The 17,732-nt window shown below is 52.5% G+C and overlaps 1 protein-coding gene across 4 annotated transcripts in view; it reads right to left on the bottom strand.

The window, feature by feature from the left end:
- TNS3 (tensin 3) overlaps positions 1-17,732 on the bottom strand; it is a 228,205-nt gene that overhangs the window by 134,941 nt on the left and 75,532 nt on the right. For 3 of the 4 annotated variants that reach the window (XM_067745699.1, XM_067745698.1, XM_067745696.1), the window contains exon 4: positions 16,628-16,666. The exons of the other annotated variant lie outside the window; for it this stretch is intronic. Coding sequence is in view for 1 of the 3 variants with exons in the window: in XM_067745696.1 (XP_067601797.1) it covers positions 16,628-16,666 (39 nt within the window). In the remaining 2 variants the exon portion in view is untranslated. The remainder of the gene's footprint in view (positions 1-16,627; positions 16,667-17,732) is intronic. 4 annotated transcript variants of the gene reach the window in all.

Below are 17,732 nucleotides of genomic sequence, written 5' to 3'. Positions count from 1 at the left end.
ACTTAGACACACACACACACACACACACACGGTGGACAAATCAAGCCTGTGTTGCCGGGGTTGATGCTAATGCAGCGTTCTCATGTCCCCTTGCCACAGGGTGAAGGGTGGGGACTGGCCTGGCTCAGGAGGCCCTGGGTGAGCCCCAACCCAGCAGCCTACCTCATGGAGTCTCCCTCACTCTCCATCCTCACCTCGCAGCCCTCCTTTCAGTTCTCCCAACACATTCGCTCCCTCCTGCCCCAGGGCCTTTGCACATGCTCTGCACCCACTTATTCAAGCCCCACCTGCAGCTCTCAGCTCAGATGTCATCTCCCCAGCAAAGGGGCCCCGTATGCATGTTCTGTCTACCTTGGTCTTCTCGACCGCACTGACCTCAACTGCACAGAAACAACCAGGGTGTGAATTCTCGTCTAAGCTCTACATTCCCCCCTTGAAGACACAGCAGAGGCACTGGCTGCTGGCTCCCAGATGCAGCTCAGCCCTGGGAGCGGTGTCCTGAAGGCAGCAGGCAGCAAAACACAGAGGTCTGCAGGAAGAAGGAAGGAATAAACCTAGCAATAATTTCAAAGAGTCAGAGGGGTGATCTGGCCATGTTAAGAGGCAGGGGGATACTGTTTAACATTTCAGTAACGAATATCGACCTAGCTTTATTTTTAGGATAACAAAAATAAATGGGGGGCTTCCCTGGTGGCACAGTGGTTAAGAATCCACCTGCCAATGCAGGGGACATGGGTTCGAGCCCTAGTCCGGGAAGATCCCACATGCCGCGGAGCAACTAAGCCCGTGTGCCACAACTGCTGAGCCTGTGCTCTGGAGCCTGAGAGCCACAACTACTGAGCCCACATGTCACAACTACTGAAGCCCGCACACCTAGAGCCCATGCTCCGCAACAAGAGAAGCCACTGCAATGAGAAGCCCACGCACCACAACGAAGAGCAGCCCCCACTCACCACAACTAGAGAAAGCCGGCACGCAGCCACAAAGACCCAACGCAGCCAAAAATAAATAAATAAATGTATAAAAAAATAATAATAATAAATACATGGGGTACATTTACTATGTAAGTGGCTTAAACACACTCATCATCTAAAAGAATAGCAGTCGGGCTTCCCTGGTGGTACAGTGGTTGAGAGTCCGCCTGCCGATGCAGGGGACACGGGTTCGTGCCCCGGTCCGGGAAGATCCCACGTGCCGCGGAGCGGCTGGGCCCGTGAGCCGTGGCCGCTGAGCCTGCGCGTCCAGAGCCTGTGCTCCACAACGGGAGAGGCCACAACAGTGAGAGGCCCGTGTACCGAAAAAAAAAAAAAATTTAAAAAGAATAGCAGCTGAAGAGTAGCCACTCTCTGCACCGCCCCAAGGTTATAACATATGGAATCAATGAAAAGGGGGTGGTTGGTTATTAGGAAGAAATTTTCCATTGCACAGCCAGGTGGTGAAACACCAACTTCAGACAACCCATTGACCATCAAGTACAGCCTGTCCCCACAGACCGTCGAATGTGGGTTCTTCTCATATATGCTGCGCCCACCCGGGTACTGGCTACTGTGACACACGTGCTCACCAACAGGATCCTCCAGATCACCCTGTGGAGGCGTTTGGTGAGATCCCCGCAAGGCGAAACCGGAGCAGAGGCCTCCCTCTCCAGGCACACTGCCGACCGTACCGGGGAGCTGGTCGCAGCTCTCACCAGGCTGGCTCCCCGCGCCCGCTCACGGGGAGAAGGGTGGCACTGGGATCCCTGGGCTGGAGCAGGTGAAGGCTGCACCCCCTGCTTCCCACCTCCCCTCGCCCCCTCTGGCTTTCGGGTGAAGAGCAAAGAAAGAAAGACCTTTAGCGAATGCCATACCGGGACCTTGGCGGGCCTGAGGACACATCAAGGGTGCCAGCTTCCCCAGAGCTGCCGGACCTGTGTGCTGGTCCCAGCCACGCTGACCAGCCCCGAAACTTGCGTTGTGAAAGGTCTTATAAAAAGGAACAAAAGGCACGTTGCATAACCACAGCCAGATTCACAAGGAAGCACGGGACTTGGTGGCAGTGCACAGAGGTCACCGCCAGGCTGGGGACTGGGGAGGGGGCTCCATTAAGATCAGCTGAACATATCTGTACATTCTGTGTTTGTTTCTCCAGGAAAATGGAGTTAAAAGTACATTTAAAAACTTTTTGAGGGACTTCCCTGGTGGTCCAGTGGTTAAGACTCCACGCGTCCACTGCAGGGCACATGGGTTCGATCCCGGGTCAGGGAACTAAGATCCCGCTTGCTGTGGGGCAGAGCCACAAAAAAAAAAAAAAAAAAAAAATTTGAAAGGTAACAGCTACCCACATCCAGTTCAAATATAAAGGCATTCATTTGTTCACTCATTCATTCACTCACTGCCCGGATAGCAGGGTACAGGGGTGATGTGCACCTGCTTTGGAATCCTAACGCCTAGGTGAGGCCCCAGCTGTCTGACCTTCAGAAATTACCTCTCCGTTACTCAGTTTTCTCATCTGGAAAGTGGAGGTATTGGGAGGATTAAATAAGGAAACATGTGCAGAGCTGAGAACAGCACCTAGCAGGTAGAAAGTGCTAAATGAATATCAGCTTTGCACTCGGGCACCAGGCAGGGATTGGCCCCTGAAACGCAACTTCCCCACAAGCCCACATCAAACACAGTAACCATCCAGGACCACAGCGCCATTCAAAGAAATAAGACTCTGGGAAAGAAATCTTCCCAAAGTCAGACAGCCAGCAAGACACCGTTCCCTTCCAGAACGAGAATACCAAAAAACAATTCATCATCAGGACTGCCCACCTTAAGAATTTTTTTAGGATTGCCCACCTGAAGAATTCTTTTCTTAATGCTCCTACAGGTGAGCAGTGATTACGATGAATTACTAGAAAATACACACCCCTCTTAAGTTAGGAAACTAAGGTAACCCCCAAGCTCAACTATGAGAAGCAAGGTTTTGTTCACACTGAGATTATGTCTGTGCTTACTTGTCACCAAATAATCAGAATTCTGAGCTGCATAGGCTGGTCTGAAGCATACGTAACCCCGAGGCTGATGAAAGAAGGGAGGGAGGCGTCCCCAGGGCAGGAGGGTGGAGACAGTGCTTTCACAATCAAGTCCGATGTCCCCAGAGGGGGTGATGGGCAGAGGTCCTCAGCTCCGGCAGTGGCTGCCCCCAGGAAGCAGAGGGCGGGGGGCAGGGCCAGGGCTCGGTGCTCCACGCGACTTTCACTGCCCCATCGCCACCCAGCGAGGACAGGGGCAAACAGAGGAGAGACGCCAGGGACAGACTCCGTGCCAAGTGCAAGTGGAGGCCCTGCAGATCCCTCTGGGGAGGAACTCACTGTGCTGCGGAGGGGCACAGCCAGCTTCTCCTTGCAGAAGCAGCTCCCTCCTCGCGCCCTGTTCCCTCCCTGCCACTGGCCTGATGCAGGCGGAGGAGTGGTGACAGGAGGGGCGGCTGGGAGCACAGTCTCAGGGCTGCAGCACAGGGGCCCCAGCCCCACAGCGGAGCAGAGGGCTCAGTGAAAGCACGTAGGCCTGCGCTCAGGGCAGGGACACGGGCTCTGGCTGAGGGCTGCCTGCCAGGGCCCTGCAGGGACCGGCGAGGGACCAGGAAGGACCACACAGCGCGGGGAGCCGCGTCCTGCTGGCACCGAGTCCCACCTCCCTGGGGTGCAGAAAGGTTAGGCCCATCCTCGTAAGTTCCCCCAGGAAACTTGCCAGGGTTCCTGGGAAGGCAGGTGTCCCAGAAACTAACAGGTGCGTGCCCACCCGCCCGCCTACCCTCCTTCTGTCCTTTTTAATTAGCACAAAACCAAGAAACAAACACACAAACGAAGTCAAAGAGCATAGCTGGACCGAAAGAAGAAGCAGGCGCCACGATACCTCCATTAGCTCCTGAACTGTCACGCTCCCTGGGCCCCGAGTTTCCAGGAGGCCAAAAGGAAAAAGGGGGTGGTGGCTGGACACACATCAGACCGTGGGGAAAACCGTGGCTGAACAGGTGGCCCAACCTGTCTGAGGCTGGATTCAACCTGCTCACGGGACACCCAGAGCTACAAGAGGAAGGACAGCCAGTGCCGGGCCAGGAGCGGCCGAGAACCAGAGCCCCATCCCCCACTTCAGAACCGCCCTCCCCTCCCCAGCTGTCTACCCTGGAGGCTGTCTGATGGATTTCATTTTATGAAATGGTCGAATATGCTCCTTAAATTGAGAGGGAGATTCATGTAAGCCCATTTTATAGTTACATCTAAACAGGCATTCTTTATTTTTTATCAATTATTCCATAACAAGGACATTTCATTTCTTCCCATAGAGGACCACGGGGAGGGTTGTGGGAGGCTCTCACAGCCCTGTCCCTGGAAGGATGGCCAGGGGGTGGAGGGGTCCGCTCTGGAGGAAACCACGTGGGGTCTCCTTCCAGGCCAGACGTAGTGGAGGCCCCGAGCTGAGGGGCTCCAGTTTCTGTCTTAGGCCAGCTCGGTCCCCACAGGACGGCAGGGGCTTCCTGAGAGTGGCCGCGGGGGTGAGGGGTAATCGGGCCACCTGTCCCTTTACCTGTCACGTCAGCAGGATTTTTAACTCTTCTGAGCATCGTTTCTCACGTCTGTGAAATGGGTCAACGATGGCAGCCTCCTGGCTCCATGAGAGGACCGGAGAAGTCCAGAGGCACCTAGCCCCGTGTCTCATGGCGGTATCGGCTCAAAGCCAGACTCTTCACCATCAGGGGCCCCAGAGGGAGAGACGGTCCTAGCCCAACTCCCGCATTTCACGCATGAGAGACGTGATTGGGAGGGGAAGTGCACTCTGGTGGGGGAGCAGACGGGGCCAGGTGTGGTGCCCCAAGGACAGGCTGTTGACTCCTTACTCCGTGGTGATGGAGAACACGCCAAGCCTGGGGATCCAGCTCTCAAAGACACCATCAAATTCCCAACAGGAGCATTCTCGGTGCCAGCCAGGGATATGAGGAGCCCAGGAGTGACCTGCAGCCCCAGGAGAGACCAGACACACTCTCTAGGAAGTTAAGGACCTGTGTGATTATCGCTGGGGTAGTGTCACTCATCCTGGGAGGGCGAGAGCTCTCTGCAGAGAGAGGGCTTCAGCAGCAGTGACGTGAGGCCACTCCGGGTGGTGCCCAGTGGGGCAGTGTCCTGTCCTGCAGGCCCATCCTGCGCCAGTGCCCAAGCTTCCCACCAAGGATGGCCCCACTGAAATCCAGGGGTCCAGAGGAAAAGGCAGGCCCCCTTTCTGAGAACATCTCTGAAATGGTGTTCCCTTTTTATAGGTGAGGATATTTTCCACATTTAAGTTGCTTAAAATGAAACAGAGAGGTAAATATAAGACTGTGAATGTGGAATTAAATGCTGGATGACAATGGATCACATTCAAGAAAAGACAGGGACTTCCCTGGTGGCTCAGTGGTTAAGAATCCGCCTGCCAATGCAGGGGACACGGGTTCGATGCCTGGTCCAGGAAGATTCCCACATGCCGCAGAGCAACTAAGCCCATGCGCCACAACTACTGAGCCTGCGCTCTAGAGCCCGCGAGCCACAACTACTGAGCCTGCGCTCTAGAGTCTGAAAGCCACAGCTCCCGAGCTCGCGTGCTGCAACTACTGAAGCCCACGCACCTAGAGCCTGTGCTCCGCAACAAGAGAAGCCACTGCAGAGAGAAGCCCGCGTACCACAACAAAGAGCAGCCCCCGCTCGCCGCAACTAGAGAGAGCCCACGTGCAGCAATGAAGACCCAACGCAGCCCAAAAAAAAAAAAAAAAAAAATTTTTTTTTAATAAATAAATAAAGACAAACACATGTTGAATTAAAATGGAAGATGAGTCTTAGCTGGAGCAGCTGGGAAGCCACGTCAAAGTTTGGGACCTACTGCTCACTGATTGGAATTAAACTCTGTCTTGCCCTCCGAGAACCAAATAAATGAGGTCACACCATAACTGACTGGCCCCCCCCACCAATCAATAACTGTATGGTCACTCCATTCACTCTGGAAGACCAATGCCTGCTACCCAGGGCTGCCCAGCCTCCACAATCCTGTACTGCCTCATCCACCAACCAGCCCACAGACGACCACGTCCGCTGGCTTCTGTCGCTGCCGAGTTTAAGGAAACATTGTGCAAACCACTGAAACGTGAGCCTCAAAAGAAAGAGATCTGTTGCTGCTACAAACACGGGTGGGTGTTCACGTCCCCGGAAACGCACAGTCATCAGCGCTCTCGACCTAACCAGGTTGTGTAAAACCCAGGGCAAATCCAGAGGACTGATGTGGTCCAGTCATCTCCTAAGTCTCCTTCAGCTTTCATAACACTTGCAGGGAAGTTTAGAGGACTCATTGTGGGTGTACATTATGCAAAAACAGGACAGGGGAGCCTCAGCCACTGGACTGAACTCAAAGACAGGGCTATCAATACACCAAGGACATACGGCGACTGTTGTCTGTGCCGACAACTGTTGTCTGTGTCGACACAGTTAAATACTAAAGTGAGTCATGGTCAGGATTCTGCTGGTTAACTGACAGGTCAATTCAAGAACCACCTACACATTCTGATCATTTTTAATGACAGGTTTGACTGAATGTGAAAGCAAATCGATGACTTGTGACAACCCTCCTCATGACTGTTATTACATGGAGCAGAGAAATGGTTAAAGCCACTTATCCCAGACCTATTCGAGCCCAGACCCATCCTAGTGTCTTCCTTGCACTATCTCTCATGACCCATATGGCGGCCCCCTGAGCCGGGAACCCTTACCATCCGCACTTTGCCAAAAGGGAGCTGAGGACCACATGCTCAAAGTCACCCAGCCAGTGAGAAGCAGCGATGGGACTCAGTCCAGAGGCCACCATGTCTGCTCCCAAACCTGTTTATGCCAAATGCATAAGAGGTTCCCAGCTCTTACTCACCACGGTGGGCCACCAACTTCCCGACTACCCTAGCACCCCAAAAACCAAGACCACTCAGTCCTCCACCGTGGATTCCTCCCAGCTTGGCCTCTCCTCCTGCCCACCTCTCAGGTTTGTATGAGAATTGCCCACTGCAGGTTCATGGGGAGGCAGCTGGGAAGTGGGCTAGGGTCTCTTCTTTCTGATGGGCAAGTGAGGGGAAAAGGTCTGAGGACCCCTAATCAATAACTAATCAATTGGGGACTCCCCTGGTGGCACAGTGGTTAAGAATCTGCCTGCCAATGCAGGGGACACAGGTTTGAGCCCTGGTCTGGGAAGATCCCACATGCCACAGAGCAACTAAGCCCCTGCGCCACAACTACTGAGCCTGTGCTCTAGAGCCCGCGAGCCACAACTACTGAGCCTGCGAGCCACAACTACTGAGCCCACGAGCCACAGCTACCGAAGCCCACGCGCCTAGAGCCCATGCTCCACTCAAGAGAAGCCACCGCAATGAGAAGCCTGCACACCACGACGAAGAGTAGCCCCTGCTCACCGCAACTAGACAGAGCCCGTACATCGCAACGAAGACCCAATGCGGACAAAAATAAATATATAAATTTATAATTTAAAAAAAAAACTAATCAGCTGTAGTTCATTCAAGGTTGTCATGTTCTAAAAAGTCACCATGACACTGGCCGGCCTTCTTGTGCCTATGAGCAACAGCCATTGTAAACAGAAATCACTAACAAAAAGAAAAAAATGTGGCACTGAAAGAAATATACCTTGAAAAGGACACCTGTTTATTGATACTATTAGTCTGAAGGCTGAAACAAGAAGGCACCTCGTACAGCCTCAGCTGGTGACGTGCCCACAGGCAGCTCAAAATTTTTGCCCTTCTGCGCACATCCCTGGACAACCACAGAATCACAGTGAGTGTTGATTTGTGGATTACAAATAAAGTTTAGTAAACAGGCAAGTTTGCAAACATAAAATCCACTAACAATGAGGTGTGACTGTAATTTAATCTTTTTAAATTTGTAGGTGATTCAATCTTTGATTCACTTAAGAACTATCTGGAAAACTTCCCAATTCTAATGTCCCCATATTTGTCACAATAACATTATGACAAGAATCATAATCACAGTATCCAGTCATAGTTGTAAGTTTATGTGATATCATTTTTTTATACCAAGGATGCCTTATGCTCCTTGGGAAGCTAAGCCCTGGAGTTCTCCTTCCTCTGTTTTTTTTTTTTTTTTTTTTTTGCGGTACGCAGGCCTCTCACTGTTGTGGCGTCTCCCGTTGCGGAGCACAGGCTCCGGACGCGCAGGCGCAGCGGCCATGGCTCACGGGCCCAGCCGCTCCGCGGCATGTGGGATCCTCCCGGACCGGGGCACGAGCCCGCGTCCCCTGCGTCGGCAGGCGGACTCTCAACCGCTGCGCCGCCAGGGAAGCCCCCTCCTTCCTCTTTGGAAGGTAGAGGCTGACAGGTTGATGCTGCCACGCTTCCTTCTGAAGACGTGCACTGTCTCTGCCAGAGCTTTGTTTCCACCTGAGGACTTCCGACGCCATGCACTGAGCCGCTTGGAGCGTTTTCTAGACAGAGACCCTGAAGAAGCTGGCTCTGTGTTCTAGAAAGCGGACAAAAGGACTACAACATCGTCTATGCAGGAGGGAGAGGACAAGGGCATCAGGAGGTGAGAGACTGTTCCCAAGAGGAAGGGATCTCGGTGAGGCAGCCCAGCCCACCCCCTCTCCGTCCCCCTAGGCTGCAGCGTCCTCAGTCATCCCCACGCCCAGCTCGCACAGCCCGCCAGGCTCGCTCAGAGTGGCCGCACCCCTGGAAGACATCTCCTCGTAGAGCTGGTGCTCAAACTTCAGCTGGCAGCACAGTCACTCGGCAGGCTTAGGAAAAGAGAGATCTGGGGTCAGGGGTGGGACCAGAGGATTTGCGTTTCTAAGTTCCCAGATTCATGCTGCCGCTGTTGTTCTGAGATCACACTTTGAGAACCACTGACTAAATAAACTATCTGTGCGTTGCTTGGTTTGGACTAAAACCTTGTTATCGCATACTCTGCTGGCTTTGCTAAAGCAACCCTCGCTGTCGTTTTCACTCAGTCCCCCAATCTCCCAATCACATTCGGAATGACCACTGCAGCAGTGCTGTCAGCCTCTACTTGAATATCCCCAAGGACAGGGAGCTCGCCACCTCATACACTTCCAAGTCCATTTTTAACTCTTAATTTTCCAAAGTCCTTTGTCACATTGGGTCTAAATCTGTGCTCACTCAACGTCTGTACCTCACGAGCAAATCATATTGAAGTCAGTCCCTCTGGGGAGGAAGATGTACGATCTTCCCAAAGAGAAGAGTAAGAATGCACTTGGCTGGTTTGAAACTAACTTCACGTAGAATGACGGTTTTAAAAAGGCTTTATGAAGCAAACATTGTCATTTTAGAAAACAACGTATCACCTCTGTGTCCTGTGCTGACGAACTCAGCAGGTTTTCAGTGAAGCATTTCATCAAGCAGACACAGTGTCCTTCCAGATGTCAACTAGTCAGGAGGCCACACTGGCCGCTGGCGGGCAAGGCTTGAGCCCTCAGGAAGATAACTGGGCAGGATGGGGAGCTGGCAGCGGATCTCGAAACATGGTGGGCGATTCATATGGTGAAACAGTTACTGGCCACTGGGTGTCCATCACCAGCCCACCCTGAGCTCTGTGCCTTATTACTTGCATCCTGCACTATAACCCTGGGATGTGGAGACCAGGGTCCTGAGCTTCAGGTACCACCAGCTTCCAATCCCCACAGCTCCTCACTGAATCACTGTAAAGCCAAACCCAAACGTCACATCACTTCATCTGATAAGGATTTCAGTACCTTTAGAATGAAGACTTTTTAAAAAATACAACAAAATACCAGTATCATTAGCAATATATTCCTTAATGGAAGCAAATATGAAATCATGTTTGTACACAAATATGGAATCAATGTTCAAATGTCCCTGTCTCACAAGTTTTGTTGTGGTTTTGTTTTTTCACGGTCTGATGGTTTGAATCAGGACCCACATCAAGTCTTACAGTGTTTATTTAACCTGTCTCTTCATTTCCTCGGAGGAGCACAGGTTCCTCCTCTTCTTGCAGTGTATTTGAAAACAACTGGGGTTCTTTTTACCCAGTAGAATTTCCCTGTTCTGATTTTGCTGACCCCTCTGGAAAGATTTTTCAGATCACTCTGGCCCCGTATTTCCTGTAAGCTGTGGGTGGGTCTGGGCTTGGTGTGATTCTGGTTTGATTTCTGGTAGGGACTGGGCCAAGAGGCGGCCTGTCCTTCACGTGAGGTCCACGTGACCCCAGCAGCTTCCTTTTTGTGAACAAGGAGGTTACAGAAGGTCACAGCCTAGAGCCAGCTGTTCAGTTACTAGTGGTCTGAAACATGACCTGTTCTAACGCTATCATTTTCTCAACATTTGTTAGCGGAATTCCTCACCAAATTAAACTTCCGCCCTTCATCTATTTTTAACTCTGAGGTACAGTTCGTACAAGAAAAGAAGGTCAAATGCTTCATTGCTTCTCTCATCCGATTTCACAAGTTGGTCCCCTAACATCCCACCAAGGGTAACTAACAAATTTTTGTTGCTTGTTTAAGTAAGTGCTTTTTAAAGTCTGTTGTACAGGTCAGAAAATGATGTCTCAAAGTCACAAAGCTAACAGCTGTTACAACGCCGATTCGGGAAATGTCTGCACTCGGGGGATCGCTCCAGACCCAGTTCCGGAGACGGGCCCCTGTGTCCCAACGTTCCTTGGGTCCCAGGAGAGGGCCGGGGAGGAGGGCCCTAGGGCATATAGAACTTGGAGAAGAATCTGACTCCACACCCCTGGGCTCCCAAAATGACAGCCAGGGTCACTAGCCCCCCTGCCATTGCTCCCGGGCAGAGACTTAAACTTGGGCGAGTTCGCTGCTGTGTGCATTTTTTAAGGAGTACTCCTCTTGCACGTAAAAATACACTCAGGTAATTCAACTGCTAAGGCAATATGACGCTTCTCCTTCGTCCCAATCCGGGGCATTAAAAAAATAAGCAGTTGTTTTTCCCCTTCAATGGTTACTGCTATTTCCACCACTGATCACACAGAACCATCGTCTTCAAGCATCCCTCCCACACTTAAAACCTGTGACTGCTGCGGAACCAGTGTCATAAAAGAGAAGAAACAACACTCAACCTGCGTTTTCTTATCCACTGCAGACTTCCAGCCCTCGGACCTGGGGACACCCCAGTCATTCCTTGAAAACATTTCCCAAGGCCCTTCCCTGGGAAGGAGCTGTCACGCTGGACGCTGCAGGCCCTGGCGAGCTGACCGCTGTCACCCCAGAGCGCTGGGCACGGGGGCCCAGGACGAGGATGGACATGGATGATGGGCAACCCGAGCCAGAGTGGTGGCGATGCCACGCCGTGTGTGCCACACCTGGCGGTGGATGTGCAGGGGATGCCGACGTCTGACACAAGGACGGGAACAGACACGGGGAAGCAATCGCCGGAGTGACCGTCTGCAGCCGGGGTGGGTTTTAATCTTTAGCCGGGCTCCGTGCTGCCCTGGATGCAAGCTGACCCTGAGTTCACGTGTCCCCTGCAGCCTTCTCGTCACACCTGCAGGCGGGCCTGGCGGCCAGCAACACATAGCCACCAGCTTTCAGACCCCGGCTACAAAGGGGGTGGCTTATGATGGGGGGTTTTCTTAATTTGAGGAGGGTTGTCCCTCCTTCTCAGAAGATCCCTGAACTGAAACTTAAGGAAAGGCTCCTGATGGCCGACCTGGAGTTCCCACTAAGGAATTGCAAACGCCGGGCCTCTTCACCGGGCCACCTTCCCAGAAATCCTGACAATTCCACCCGCAAAGGTGACCAAAGCCAGGGGCCTGGATGTTATTTCAGGTGAGGGAGGGACCGGTGAAATCAAAGCTAGCTAGACCCAAGTTTGGCCTGGGGTAAGGAAAGGCTGGAGGCAAATACCCCCTTCCTGGAAATCTATGGGAACACACACCCAGCTGTGGGGATGGCCCAGGGCCGTGTTTAGGAGAGGTGCTGATGGCAGCTGCAGCCAGAGACCGGGCAAAGGTCAGGGCCCCCTTCCCGGAACACGAACTGGCTGAGCTCTGACCAGTCTGGCCTGGGTCCTGCTGATTCCTGGAAGGAATGGAAGGGGGTCTTCCCATTCCCACTGTGGGCTCACCCTGACTTAATGCCAGCCCAGCACCCCAACCTTCACAAAGGACGCTGAACTGAGAAAAGTACAACAAATGAGCAACTGAGAAATGAAGTAACAAAGTCATCAACCCAGCCCAGGAGCCCGGCCTGCTCTGAGATGCCCTGGAGGGACTGGCGGGCATCTGGATCACCAGTGCACGGGAACCTCAGGAACAGGGAGCCCCCGGGCCGCATCTCAACTCAGTTGTTCAGCTTTTCCTCAACACTCCTCACTCTTCCCCCAAGCTGTAAATCCCCAGGCACTCCTGTCCATCCGTACTTGCTGAGCACACAGCAGCAGCCAGCGTGTGCCCCCACTCGGGTGCAGGAGCTGCGGAAATAGGGCGTGAGGCTCTCCGCGAGCAAACACAGAGCCTCCAGCAGCACCGCAGGGCTAGAACACCCTGCCTCTCCAGCGGAGATGGTGCCCCAAGCTCTGGCCTCACACCTATCCCTCCATTTCGAGTGCTTGGCCATGCCCCAGCCCCCCGAGTCCAGGTGTGCCTGTCATGCTTCTCCCCTCCTAACTGAGCCTTTCAGTCTCCACAGGCCCCTTCAATGATCCTCCATGGGGCTCCTCAGATGACCCATCCCTGTGTAGACAGGTTACTTGGAGCACAGCTATCAGATGACTTAGTTTCGAGGTTAAACTCCGGGAATGCAGCATCGTTTATACTTTTATCTCTGGGTCTCACCCGGCTTTTACCAAAAACATAGATGTTAAGTTTGGTTCTCTTGACCGAGTGGAAGACTTGGACTTTGATCCAACAGGATTCTTGAGACTTTTTCTCTACTTCCCAAAGATCAGAGAGATTAAAGAGCAAAGGAAGTTTGCACGTCTCTGTTGGCCTGAAACAAATTAATATCACTGTGATTCTGGTCAAATATGTTCCTATGAGATATACAGCCTCTGAAGGGGCAGCCGTGCGTCCCAACGTGTGTGTGCGTGCACACGTGTACACGTGTTTGTGACTTTCAGAAAACAGCATCTATCAATCGCTCAGCTAAGACTCTGCTGTGGTAGGCAGATCCATGTCTACGCTTCTGAAGGTTTACTATTGGGGTGGAAACAACCTATAAGCAGGAATAACCAGCATCCAGTCGAAGACCTGCACTTATAGACGAGGACGTGAAATTCGTTCAGAGAGCCTGCTGTGGAAAGGAGCCAGCAGGAGGGACCAAGCTTCCAGGAGCTGCAGTAACACTTCTTTACAAATCAATATCTGACAGATAGAAACCTTGAAGTGTGTAGTTGTTACCAAATTGCAATAAAATAAAGGGAGTGTCATCAGAGTAGACTCCTTTCCCTCTGTCTCAAACTTCCAGTTATCCAATTTGGTAGGCATTCTTTCTGAAAGAACTCAATCCTTTTGAGAGACGCTGTCACGCAGCCACTGGTGGGAAATGTGACACTGACAGCACATGCGCATGGGCATGTGTCCTCAACAGTCACGCTGCCCACGTGTTAACCTCATCGTTCATCACCACTTCCTCTGACTTTGTGAGTTTAAGCAAACGACATTGAACAAAGTCCCAACACACACACGGACGCACTTGCACACGCATACATACACGCCAATACAGAGGTGTAGCTGTCAGAACCCAGGTTGGAACCTCCAGCCTCAGACAGTGTAATCTGATTCCTAAGGTCACCTTTGACAGAAACCATCCATTGCCTTCACTTTAATTAAACAAGGAGAAATAAAGCCATCTGAGTTCAGTAAACAGCTGACTCAAATTTCAGAAGCTATTCTTAGACAACCTCCTTTCCAGTGGGAGAGACCACAATGGCCCAGCCAAACAATGGGTGTGTGCGTGCCAGCCGCCAGGTGAGGGCCTGCACCTGCGTCCTCGGCGGAGTCCGGCACTGCCCTAACCGCCTCCCGCACGTGGCCCCGGAGGCCGAAAGGCAGACACACGGCCTCTTTCAAGGACGGCGGCTGCTCTGAAGAGAATGCACCTCTCAGACGCAAAGCAGCGCGGGGCTTCCGTAGGGTTGGATGCTCTGGGGAGGTGGCTGTGTGCTGCCCGTGGGTGCGACTCATACACGTGGACTCACAGCGTCCCAGCGAAAGCTGCACTGGCACCTGGGAGAGAGTTTCCGTTGGTGCCCTGATATGAATCCACTCCCTTGGGTAGCAGTGGAAAGGCAAAGATAAAATGGAAAAACAAACAACACTGCCCCGACGTCAAAAAAAAGCTGTCAGGCCAAGTACAGAGCTCCACGAGGCCTGTGTTGTGGAAAGATCCCGCAGTCAGTCCACCGACCACCAGCTGGACGCTCTCACGCCACCTACAGCCTGACCACAGGCTCTTTTCCCCGGGCTTACTGAGTTCCTCTAAGCCTCCAAATGAGGGATGGCAAGAATCAAGGTCTTAGAAGTGCCTGTCCAGGGGCCATCACCCTCCCGCAGCAGAGGGCACGCTCTGGAACCGATCGAACTGGTTCTCTCCCAGCAGACGGCAAGAGAACAACCATCAAAAACAAAACACAAACAGCAAAGGCTACGGGGAACTGAGACCTGTTATCGCCCTCTTGAATTCACCGAACAACAAATAAGGCTTTTCCCCGCTCACTGTGTACTTTCCTTGTGCCAGAGCCGGAGTTAAGAATCTTCACACGTTATTTCATCCCATCCTTATCAGCGAGCTGCGAGGAAGGGGGTCGTATCCCCACTGTACCGAACAGGGAAGTGGAGCCCAGAAGCAAGAGGGCTCAGTTCAAGGTCACTCCTGTTGTCACAGCCCGCGTGGGACCCCGACCTGACTCTAGCCCCAGATAATCGCTGCTATATCCTGTGCTATACATGCATGTGAACATGTCTGTAGATCTACAGAAACATCTAGAACATACACATGACTCAGTCTTACAGAGCCTGACCACCTCTCCCATCACTAATGATCATGGTTACCTAGAAAAACAGTGATGCATCCACTGTACAGCTCAGTAGACCACGTTCTGTGCAAGTCCCACAGGTATGACCCAAACAGGCAATAAAGTATTGGGTCCCCTTGCCTGTTTCTAAACGCCATGCCAATGGGTACGGCCACATAATGCCAACGGGTTTGATAAGCTGCCCTTCAAAGCTTGTATCCGATGTCCCTCTAAAACAATAATTCATCTCGATCTGGGCACAGGCTGGAGCATTTCTGTGCAGCTGTGGTTCAGCACCTTTCCCAGACGCAGTCAACACCCTGCATAACTTCCCACGTGGCACCTTCTCCACTGAGTTGCCTTTTCCCTCCTTGCCGATAAGGCACATGCCAATAATGTGGTTTCCTTTTTACACTGGCTTCCAGGAATCTCGGAGGCCTGTTTGCACGTTTCAGCCGCTCAGTTAACATTTACAAAGGGAGGTTTGCCTCCCAGACCTTTTTCTCAGCCCCACTGCCTGCCATTTTTAGTCGAACTTCACACCCACTTTTTAAGGCATCGCAATAAAACAGAGGATCTGCTACCAGAAAAGGCCTAGGAAAACGAGCATGGGGCAAACATCCAAGGGTTCAGAGCATGACAACCACATGAAGATTCCTTGATTCCTGTGTCCCCAACACCCCAGGTGGTCACAGAGGTGCCTTACCCGGCAAAGACTCTCACAGAGCATAGCTTTAGCAGGTGCAGGGCACCCGCGCCATCAGAGGCACAGGAAGCAGGAAGGTGGGCGAAATCCCCACCAGGACTTTGGATTCTGTATACGGCGAAACCGGGGCCAAGGGCAAGGTGCCGCGTCCAGCCTGGGAAGCACAGAGGACGCACCTAGTAGATATCCTGGAGAAGGCGCCGGGGCACACCTGTCTCCTCTCCTCACAGGTGAGGCTGGGAAAGGCACACACTCCCCGCACAGTGAGTCACTTCCAATTTGCAATAAGAGGGCTGTCGGCATCCTGTTGTCCCGAAAGTGCGCTGCGCCAGGTGTCCCGCAAGCTGCTGCTACGTCATTAACACCAGGCTCAACCCCCTCCAAGGGTTGGTAAGGAGGTGGGGGGCAAAGAAAACACCCAGCGGCACAATGACATTCAAGGAACATATCCATTTAAAGAGCAGACAAGAATAAAGATCTGCCAAAGTGAAAGTGTTATCACGGAGTTTACCTTCAATCTGATAGAAAGCAGGCATCGGTCAGAGCCTCTGCTCCAAAGCCACTGCATCGTGCCCTCCACGGACACCCTGGACACAAGTGCTTTGCCCACTTCTCTATCACTAAGAAAATGAACGAGGAGCATCTTTGCATTACAGCAGGGGAAACTCGGGCTCAGGGAAATGAATCCCTGAAGTAATTATCACTGCTGGGAAAGGTAGTTCTTACAAAGGAGTGTATGATTCACTCATCTTAAGGAAAGTGTGCAAACAGCTACTGCAAGGTGGTCCAGGGTCCCTACAGAGCTCTGTGAACAAACGCTACAGCTCAAACAGAGGGAGAGGATCCTGGAGGGGTCGGGAGACTCCCCAAAGAGGGCACGGCAGGAAGGGCCCCAAGGAAATGCCAGGGACTTACCTGTTCCAGGTGGACTTGAGCACAGTGGGGACTCACCACCTAAAGGGAGAAGAAATACGGTAAACAGGTGGGTTCTCTCAAGAAAAAAAACGCAGCATCGTGATCAAGCGAGGCTCCCAAACCTGAAACTACCTCTGACCACATCCACACAAAGTTTCGCATCTCAAGACAAAAAAGACCTAGCGTTTACAGAGTCCAGATTTTTGTTCACTTTTGTAAAGTCCGCGTGCTTTTCAGAGAATGTCATGAAAACCATGGAGCCTCTCCCCAAGAGAAATGTCCATCGCTCATAAATACAGGACTTCATCTTTAATGTGGAAGACGGAGCAGACTCCCAGGCTAGGAACTTCTGACTAGGGTGAGCCCCTCTTCACCGGGCAGCAGGGGGAACGGGGGCCAGGAGAGGGAGCTGGGGGCTCTGCCTGGGGGGGTCTTCCAGCTGCCCCAGGACCTCACAAACACGCTCAGGGCTCGCGTTCTCTACAAAACAGATTGCCTTTTCTAGAACTATTTCCACAAGCGGAACCAAAACCAGAGTCTAAATGTGGACATTTCACTCTAGGCTGGAGCTTCGTGATCAGACAGTGGGGAGGAGTCCCTTGGACTCCACCCCGGCCCCCTGCAGACGTAAGCACGTTAAGAAAGACACACAGGCCAATGTGATGAGGCCACAGCTGCAATCACGTCAGAAGAAACACAGTTACAGGCACCTGGGACAACAGACCCAGTGGAGATAAAGACCCCAGCTCTGGAGACCCCGTCTTGGGTAGGACTTCCGCTCCACCACTTCCTCGCCATGGGCCCTTGGGCTCTAATCGCTCTGGGCCTCGGTTTCCCCATTGGAGAACTGGAAGTTGTAAGAGCTTGTGGCGCTGAGAACAGGGGCTGACACAGGGCAGCTTCTCCTCCGGGGAACACGGTGCCCTCCCTGAGCAGAAAGGGCTGTCGGCAGGTGAGGGAATCAGACCTGCTTCCTGCAGTTCTGGAAGGCCACGATCCTGGCACCTGCAAGCAGGATTCAGCTGCCCATAGCTGCGTCCTGGCTCTCCTCCCTCCGGACCACGTGTAGCCCCATCCTCAAAGAGTTTTCTAAAAATGTGTAATG

This window comes from Pseudorca crassidens, chromosome 8 (assembly GCF_039906515.1).
Source record: "Pseudorca crassidens isolate mPseCra1 chromosome 8, mPseCra1.hap1, whole genome shotgun sequence".
NCBI classification, from domain to species: domain Eukaryota; kingdom Metazoa; phylum Chordata; class Mammalia; order Artiodactyla; family Delphinidae; genus Pseudorca; species Pseudorca crassidens.
The sequence above is the reverse complement of the archived record's forward strand: the minus strand, read 5'-3'. Positions and strand labels throughout refer to the sequence as shown.